Source organism: Branchiostoma floridae, chromosome 16 (assembly GCF_000003815.2).
Source record: "Branchiostoma floridae strain S238N-H82 chromosome 16, Bfl_VNyyK, whole genome shotgun sequence".
NCBI lineage: Eukaryota > Metazoa > Chordata > Leptocardii > Amphioxiformes > Branchiostomatidae > Branchiostoma > Branchiostoma floridae.
Genome location: NC_049994.1, coordinates 14038217 through 14047829, shown reverse-complemented (window position 1 = coordinate 14047829; position 9613 = coordinate 14038217). Strand labels below are relative to the sequence as shown.

At 41.1% G+C, this 9613-nt stretch overlaps 1 protein-coding gene across 1 annotated transcript in view; it reads left to right on the top strand.

The window, feature by feature from the left end:
* LOC118403171 (T-complex protein 1 subunit epsilon-like) overlaps nucleotides 1–5286 on the top strand; it is a 10812-nt gene extending 5526 nt beyond the window's left edge. The window contains exons 6-12 of the mRNA XM_035801712.1: nucleotides 17–102; nucleotides 825–974; nucleotides 1491–1610; nucleotides 2875–3060; nucleotides 3585–3722; nucleotides 4140–4320; nucleotides 4974–5286. Of these exons, the coding sequence (XP_035657605.1) occupies nucleotides 17–102; nucleotides 825–974; nucleotides 1491–1610; nucleotides 2875–3060; nucleotides 3585–3722; nucleotides 4140–4320; nucleotides 4974–5098 (986 nt within the window). The 3' untranslated portion in view covers nucleotides 5099–5286. The remainder of the gene's footprint in view (nucleotides 1–16; nucleotides 103–824; nucleotides 975–1490; nucleotides 1611–2874; nucleotides 3061–3584; nucleotides 3723–4139; nucleotides 4321–4973) is intronic.
* The last annotated feature ends 4327 nt before the right edge of the window (nucleotides 5287–9613 follow it).

The following is a 9613-nucleotide window of genomic DNA, read 5'->3' as shown; positions in this document are numbered from 1 at the left end:
GTTTTTTTATCTGTTTTTAAGGTTGGTGGAAAGATGGAAGACACCCAGCTTGTGAAGGGTGTGATTGTAGACAAGGACTTCAGCCATCCACAGATGCCCAAGGTCAGTCATCATTTGTGGCTTTGTGATTTACATTGTGGTTTTGTTTGTGATTTAAGATCATTAATCATGAAGCTATGAATGGATTGTTTTGAAATTTGGTATGTGGGTAAGGTGTCAGCAAAACAAAGGACAAGTTTAATATAATGTGCAGAAGTTAGGTGTGACGGATTGTTCAGTGTAATATAACCAGCTGCTGCCGCACCGCGTGCCTGCGAAGCTGGTGTGTTACGCCGAAGGGCGGTTATACCGGCTATATAGATACAGATACAGATAGAATGTTTGAACTTCATGTGTGGTGCTGCAGCAGAAGTTTGGTTCTGATATCTCAGGTGCTGAACATGCTATGGTCATGACTTTGGAGTGGTAGGTAGCTTCTGGGCTGGAAAAGAAATGGTATTGATTTGAACACCCTTTTATTGGAACTGCAGGTCTGTTTTTGTCAAATACTTAGTAACAGGATAACTCATTTTGTAATATTGAACAAAAAGACAACAGAACCCTTTTCTGCACCAGTCTATTAGACCTAACAATCAAACTGTAGAATCGGTACAAGATAAATGGAAAACTGTTGTGTCAGGGATGCACAGTTTGTATGTACATATGTCTTAATTTGTATTCTAATTGTGTGTATGAACAACATTCAGGCTACCCTTTTCAAACAAATGTTTTCCATTTTGATACATCAATGAAGAGCTTGACTGAATTTCTTAAACCCTCTTTAGGAAGTTAAGGATGCGAAGCTGGCCATCCTGACCTGCCCCTTCGAGCCCCCCAAACCCAAGACTAAGCACCACCTGGACGTGACGTCTGTGGAGGCCTACAAGAAACTTCAGGAGTACGAGCGGGAGAAGTTTGAGGAGATGGTCCGGCAGGTGAGGGATTTTTTACAGATTATTTTGTTTTTTTATTATTATATTTTTGAAAACTTTATTCTGAAAACAGGGCTTGAAATACTTTTTTCTGCATACCTGCACTAGTGCAGGTAACATTAAATATTTCCCACACCAGACAAATTTTATCTGCATCACTTTGAATTTAGGAAGTATGGATCATACTAAAATTGTTACCATTGCTATTTTTCTTTTATACAAATTATAGGTGGTAATATTCAATGCAGCTAATGACAATCCATATACACCTACATAATATGACATTTATGTATAAAACCCACTACATGGACCAGTGCAGGTTAGGTGCAGGTAGACATCTGAAATATCTGCACAGCTCTTTATTTACTTGCACTAATCTGCATATGCAGGTGGTATTTCGAGCCCTGCAAAGCAAATAGTACATTAGTCAAAGAGTAAGGTACTAAGACTAATACAATCTACAGCTATTGCACAGGGAGTGATAAAAAGTATGTCTGTCTCCTATTTGCAAATGTGCAGGTGAAGGATACGGGAGCTAACCTGGTGATCTGCCAGTGGGGGTTTGATGACGAGGCTAACCATCTCCTGCTGCAGAGAGAGCTGCCGGCCGTACGCTGGGTCGGCGGGCCGGAAATCGAGGTAGGTTTTTTTTTAATCAGGTTCGTAGGGCCTGATGTTGCCATCATGAAGATGAAGAGCGGCCCATAGTGATAACTGTAGCAGCATCTCTTCTCCCTAAGTCAGAAACATCAAGCTTAAGCAAACTTGACTTCAACTTCACTGACTCAATAGGCGAAGCAGGGGTTACGAGGCTGCTCGGGAAATTCCCTACCCCATTTTGGCCGGAATGGTTTGATCCGCTCACATCGCACATGTGGCAGGTTCTTTTACGTACCTGGGGTATGGCTCTCCCCAGACACGGGACCTCCATTTTGACAGTACTGTTTAGAAATAGCGAACACCAGTATTCGAGTAGTCTCTTTTCACAATGATGTTTGTCACTGTCCATTGTCACATGTATGTTCCCTATGTCTGGGTTCTTCCCAGAATTTTTTAGCATAGTGGAGGGGCTGGCAAAAATAACCCGAACCAACACGCTGTGCTTTCATGAAAATGGGTTCATTTTGCATGACAGAGGGTGTCAAATACTACAGGTATATTATATTGTAGTGATTCCTTTGTTGTGCAGTGGCGAAACGACTATTGTTTTGATCTTCGCCTATTCACAAGTTTTTGCAGACAATGCCGACTTGAAAATTAAAAGTGATACCACTTTGCAGAAAAATCGGTGAAATTTCATTAATTTTAGCAAAACTAACCAAGAAAATAGGTAAGAAAGACACCAAATTTCAAAAGTAGTATAGTGGAGCTGGGCCAGGAGTATAGTGGAGGGCTTCCGTGATTCCATCCTCTTGGGAAGACTCTGCTATATAAGTATGTTTCTACCGTGTACTTGCAATTAGCCTCCGGGCATGAACTTGCCACTAAAAATAAGAAATAAAAACGTATTTCCTAGAAAAACCTCTGATAATGCAGGGCTCGAAATTCATTTTTGGGATTAGGTGCACTGGTGCACCCAGCTAAAAAAATTGGGTGCACCAAAAAATTTTTGGGTGCACCACTTAAATTTAAGTAGAATGCCAGAAAAACCTAATAACAAAACTTGGTTAGTTTCAAGCTTTCAAATTCGTAAACAACCACCATGAGAGACATTTTTATTATCTTCTAACACTTAGAAAAGATGTCAAGAATATGATGTATACTTAGTCTAGTATACTTGATATCTTAACATACATAAATGTAATAAAATGGGTACACAGTTCCAATTTTGGGTGCACCTGGGTGCACATGCACCCAGTATTTCGAGCCCTGTAATGAATCCTCTATTTTGTTCCCTCGACAGCTCATCGCCATAGCAACAGGCGGGAGGATCGTCCCGCGGTTCCAGGAGCTGTCGGCAGAGAAGCTGGGGAAGGCGGGGATCGTACGTGAGCTGACGTTCGGCACCACGAAGGATCGCATGCTGGTGATCGAACAGTGTCTGAACTCGCGGGCTGTTACCATCTTCATCAGAGGGGGCAACAAAATGGTGAGGAAGACTTTAGACATCTGAATAACTTTGTCTTCTTCGTGAGAAAATGCTTTAGAAATCAGAGAACTCTCCATGTAGATGCTAGTGAAAATGAAAAATAGAGGAAATGTTTAGTCTAAAATACTTTCTAATGGGTTCGTCTTAACATTATACTTGGTTCGTCTTAACATTGTACTTGAAAGTGTTTTGTATTTGTAAATGCTTTTTGAAGGAAACTGTATGGTCAAACTCTTTTCACAATACACTTTATAACAATCAGTGTCAAGATATTGGTAGTCAACAGCATCTGAAAAAAAGCCGATTTGGCTTTTACCCAAAGGGACACTTCCTCTAGCTTCAATTCATGTGTTTTGGTTTTGCCATTGAAATTGAGGTACATGTACATGAAAACCTGCTCTACAAGTAGATCCCTTCAGCATCACTGGCTAAAGATAGTGGATCATATCTGAAACATCTGTCCATTTCATAAATCATATCCAGTTGATTGAGTAATTGAATACATGAATCTTTTTGCTTTCCAGATTATTGAGGAGGCGAAGAGATCCATCCACGACGCCCTGTGTGTGGTGCGGAACCTTGTCCGTGATCACCGTATCGTGTACGGTGGTGGCGCCAGCGAGATCGCCTGTTCCCTGGCTGTGTCTGAAGCTGCTGATAAGGTGTGTGTGTGTACAATTTCAGTCCTGTGCACTTTTGCCTTCATATTGCCTCAGCTTTTGGGCTGCAATTTGATTTTGACTTTATTTGGATCCACATGTAGCTTTACAATGTTGTCAGCTATTCTTCCTGTGGTCCTCCACATAAGAATACATCACTACACACAATGAACATGTAAAAAAGGTGACAAAATAAGCACACAATGACACAGACAATGCCCTGCAATGCATATCCAAGAACACAGTGTTAAATTAAACATTGGCTGAATCAAGCCAGCAAAAAGAAGGACATTAGAAACTTTATTCAGAGAAGCCACTTTGTTTTGAGAAATTATTAAAGAGCTTACGTTAGTTACTGCAGGGAGTTTTATATTGTCCTGAGATTCAAAATAAAGCTCACACAATTGTATTTCTGTACAGAATCCATCCATAGAACAGTACGCCATGAGAGCTTTTGCCGACGCGCTGGATGCCATCCCCATGGCGCTGGCTGAGAACAGCGGCCTCCATCCCATCAAGACGTTAGCTGCCGTAAAGTCTCGGCAAGTCAAGGAGACCAACCCCCGACTCGGCATCGACTGTCTCAACAAGGGGACCAATGGTAAGAAATTGCACAAAACCTTTGGGCCCAATAGTACAATAGATGACGTTTTGTGGGTGGATACATTTTACATGGTATTTTTGCTTTGGTATCCATGTTGATGTCAGTTCTTACTTTACCCTAAGGGAGTGAAGTATTGTTTTTGGTATGTCTGTACATCTCTCTGTTTGTCGGCATATTGACTGTCTCAGTAAGGGGACCAATGAAGAAATTAGACCGAGGCTTTGTGCCTACAGTTTTTGGCATCGCCTCAGAGGCGGATAACTTTTCAACTTTTGCTTAAGCACAAAATTTGATGTTGATTTTTAGTTCTTGCAGAATGCATCCCAAGACCAAGAGCGTGAAGTGTTGTTTTTGGCTTGTCTGGGTGTTTGTATGTGTGTGTGTGTGTGTTTCTTTAGTGTGCAGATTCTTTATATTCTCCCAGAGGAGAATACTCTTTTGATACTCTGATTGTATTGTTGCACTCTGTATTTTTTAAATGTATGTAGTTTAGAAATGTTGTGAACCTTGGAAGATTAGCCAATAGGGCTAAAAGGTTTCATGATAAATGAAATGAAATGAGGGTGTTTGCCATTTGAGGGGTTGAAGTATGCCATCTCTAATTGCCATGTCATAAGTTGTTTATAACACTGTTTCTTTTGTTCCCCCAGACATGAAAGAGCAGCACGTGATCGAGACGTTACTAGCCAAGAAACAGCAGATCATGCTGGCCACACAGCTCGTCAAGATGATCCTCAAAATCGATGACATCAGGACAGACGAAGACAAAGCTTGATTATGTCGTCCTGTACTGTGCACAGTTATATACACCCTTAGATATTTGTTCTTGCAGTATATGTATTCATATGTCAGCAGCATGACCTGACTTAAAAATCATGAAATTTACAAAATGTTATTTAGATATTTGATTTGTGTACTAGGTGAAATGTGCAAAAATTGAAGATGATAATGTCTTCATGGAAATATTGCATTGTTTTGTTTGATGTGTTTGCATTTTGTCCAGTATATAAGATATAAGAAACTGCTTTACTTGTGGAATTGGCACTACTTAAATGATGTGCATTGCAAAAACTCTGATAATATGTAGCAGACAACCACCTTGCTCTGTTCTTATGTATAAAGGTTCGGTTCTTTTGTATGATGTCTCTCTGCAGAAATAAATTCAGCTCTCACACCGGCGTCCTGTTTTCTTGGAAGAAGTTGTAAGAAAACTGCTCAGTCATAGTTCAAGTCACTGGGGGTATGTCATGCTTACAAAACAAAAGCGTGGTGCCATCTTCTTGTTTTCTTCAAAGTCTGGCCTGTCATGGTTGGATGGACCTGTCCTACCTATCTCAACAATTGTAAAGCCCAACTCGTGCATGACAGACAAGTGATGCCAGGGCTAAAGGCAGGTGTGCCGTTTTACCGTGTGAAAGTGCCCCAAAATTGTTTTTCTCTGGTGCGTCGTGACCATGTGGGTCTTGAAAAATGTGCGTCGTGATCATGAACTGCCACGTACCCTAATTTTGGAACCTTAAGTTTCTTACCTGGCATTCTCTTGGCAGAGGCAAATTGTTTTCCCGCACACTTGACTTTTGTGTGGTGGCGTTAACTTGTGAACAGGCCATTTATAATCGCGACACGCCTTTTTCTACGGTCCACACGGCCAGGACACACACCAAACGTAGCCTGACTAAAATCGCGCCCCTAGGGAGGGGGTCATTAAGCCCAGCCGGCGAGAGCTTGTGTAAACTCAGGCTAAAACCAAACGATGGAGGACATGACCATCGCTACAATCAATTCACAGCTAGGATATAAAACTCCCTCCAACAAGATTTCTGCAGTGTCACTGCCGAAAAAGACAGCGGATGGTCATCTAAAACGTCTGACCGTAACGGAGTAACTGCTTATTGTATTACCTGACTGTCATATCTTCAACTAATATACAGTCAAACCTGTATTAGCGGCCACCTTTGCATAACGGCCACCTGTCCATAGTGGACACTTTTTGTCGGTCCCTTGGATTCGTAATGATTAAGAAATAGGCTTAGCGGCCACCTGTCCGATGCGGCCACGGCCACACGATTTCCGGTCCCGCAGGTACAAAAACACTGCCGATTACGGCCACGCGGACCGCTGATCTATGTTTCGGCACGCGTTCGTCCATATACAGCGGCCGTATCGTCACTCGGATTTAAAACCTCTTTGACTTATTTTCAAAACAAAACTTCGTAAACTGGCGCTACCCATACCCGCTGACAAACGAGGTCATATAAGGTCAATAGACGACACCAATATTACGGAGGTAAATTGTGTTAAAGTTACGTTCTAATACACTATCGCTTAGGTTAATTTACATCAAAAAAATTTAAATTGTTACAAAGACAAAATGATATGAACTTCAGACTATGGTGGATTTTATTCTTACATTTATTAAGAGATAAGTCTAAAATGACGTGACTTTTCTTGTGAGTACCACATTAGCATAATGGGCGAATCAGATGTGTGAACGCGAGCAGGAACACACGGACGGCGAAGTATCAAAGGATACAAGACGAAAGATCAAAGAAATATGACGATACCGGTCTCTTCAGACAATATCAACTGTAGAACATTTAAAACTTTTTATAGCTTTTGTTTACTTAATACATATAGTGTAAAAATCATTGCAGTACATGTACAGTACTGTATTATGTGAATAAAGATCAGTCGGGTACTAAAACCATGTGTAACTTATTGCTTGTGGTCAATTAATTAGCATATTCTCTATAGTGGCCACCTCTCTATAGTGGCCAATTTTGACCAGTCCCTTGAGTGGCCGCTATAGACAGGTTTGACTGTATATGCAAATGGTGGAGCAGAGTGTCTATGTTGCCATGGGGTGTCTAGTTTCAGTACGTGATAATAACACATTTCCATTACACCTGATTCAATTCTGACAGTTTATTCATCATACTTATTTACATTCATGATATTATATTAGTGATGCATTAGAAGCCATTTAAAAGGGTAATGTCCCTTTTTGTTACAAACGATATACTAACACTAAGTGAAAGGCCCCCTCTCACTTGACGTGCGGCACGCTTGCGGCATTGCTGCGTTCGTTCACTGCGGCACTGTTGTGTTAATTTCGCCGATTTTGTCTTGCACTCACACTGACGTGCGGCACTGTTGCGTTTTTAAACTAAATGAACATGTTATTGGCAATTGCAGCGTTGTCAATTTATGAAAAATCACTATAAAATGAGATTTATAATGAAAAGATTTCCCTTATGATAATGAATTATATGATACATATGCTATAAATAACCTTGAAAGACTTTTACTGTAAAGGAAATGACCCAAATGAACGGACACGAACTATATACCAGATTTGACTCGATGTGTATGTTTTGCACCATGTAACGTTATGTGTAATTATGTAGGTTTACATGTTTATTCACCAATTTTGCTAATTTTTGAAATGAAAATGCTTGATATTTCGTCCCTTTTTTGTATGACGCGGAGTATTTTCATTGTCGGTGGATGGCTTGCCAGCCTATTGATGTCTAAGTCTACCATATAATTTTGTAAAAAGTGAGAAAAATATGGCCCACGGGTCCGAATGACTGCAATTTTGTATTTCATCGGCGGCAGGCTACCAGCAACGATTAGCTTGTAACGTTATAACGCAAACTCAAAAGCAAACGTTATCATCCAACATAAATAATTTCTTTTCGAATGTTGTACTTGTATCTTTTTCTCTACATCCGTAGGTTAATCGATAGACCAGTTACTTATTTTTTGTTTTCAAGTATAAGATAATGACCTACTTCCCATTAAATAAATCAAAAGATGTATTTTTGAGTTAACTCTGAATACGGATACAAGGTAAGTTTTGTGGAATTCGCAGTATTTTTACTGGCTCGAAAACCGCTGTAAAATTATTAGAAATGCATCTAAAATAGTTTTTCGGTGATAAAAGGATGTTTACTTTTGATTCTTGGTTTAAGATAGGCAAAATATATCCTTGATACTGTTTGGGGCATGGTGGTGGCACTGTGGGGGCATTGTTGGGGCACCGTTGGGGCACTGTTGCGGCACTGTTGCGGCATCTTGCCACTTGCGTTATTTTTAAACTTTTTAAAAAACGTCGCGCTTGCAAGCGGCACTTCTAGGTTTGCTTGCGGCACCTCTAGGTTTGCTTGCGGCACCTCTAGGTTCCGTGGGGGTACATCTGCGTTTTCGAACGCAGCAATGCTGCAAGCGTGCCGCACGTCAAGTGAGAGGGGGCCTTAAGTGAACGGCCTCTCCCCTGTTGAAATGTCAAGATTTAACAGATACACCTGTGCGTGACTTCCTCTGCTGATAGTGATGTGGTAAACAAATGTTCGTGTCAAATATGGGTGCATCGGCCGTAACTGCCACGGATCATTATTCTTCAAGCAGAGGTTGGGTCGCGGGTAGGGGTGGGTACCGGTACAGAAAATCCTGGTCCGGTTCCAATTCGGAGGATCAGGTCCGGACCTGAATTCAAACCTGGACCTGATTCAGTGAAAACTTGTGAATGGGCGATACTCAAAACAATGGTCTATTTCGCTACAAAGAAATTTGTTTTGTGGAGTATTTGACTCTCACTGGCGTTTTAAAATGACCCCAGGAAGAGTAGTGGATGCACATGTGTATTCACTAATGGGTGTCATTTTAACAATAAACAATAAACAATAAAATCCTACAACTTAGTACAAGGCTAACTGCCTCTGTACGATTGATTGCAAAACTTGGTAGAAATGACTATAGACTATACCCTACTTCGCTCTTGTTTTTTCCTCGACCTGTAAGCCTCAAATCTTGTGAATGCCTGATCATATAATCTATTTATTTTCCAATAGGTCCAACATCCTGCCCACGTGTTTTTTTCAGGCCCGGTTTTTCTGGACAGGTCCCATAAGAAAAACCGGTTTTGTACCGGTGCCCACCCCTAGTCGCGGGGATTAGATAGTAGTGGCCGGGATTTTTTACCGGTTCGCTCCCCTCAACTATCTAATCCCTGCGACCCAACCTCTGCTTGGAGAATAACGGATCATTGCCTGTATAAACTGCCGTGCAGCTCACTTGTCAGGTGTTTACAAAGTAATGTTACAAAATGCTTCTTGTGCTGTACAACGTAATTCTGTTCAAGCACACAGACAGACCCGATCGAAAACATAACCTCGGTGGAGGTAAAGGCGGAATGTAAACTGTATCGCTGCCCTTATTCTGGCAGAGTAAGAGGAGGAAGAAGACAAAAAATATATTCGCAGTGTCATGATTTTGCAGTGGAAAGATC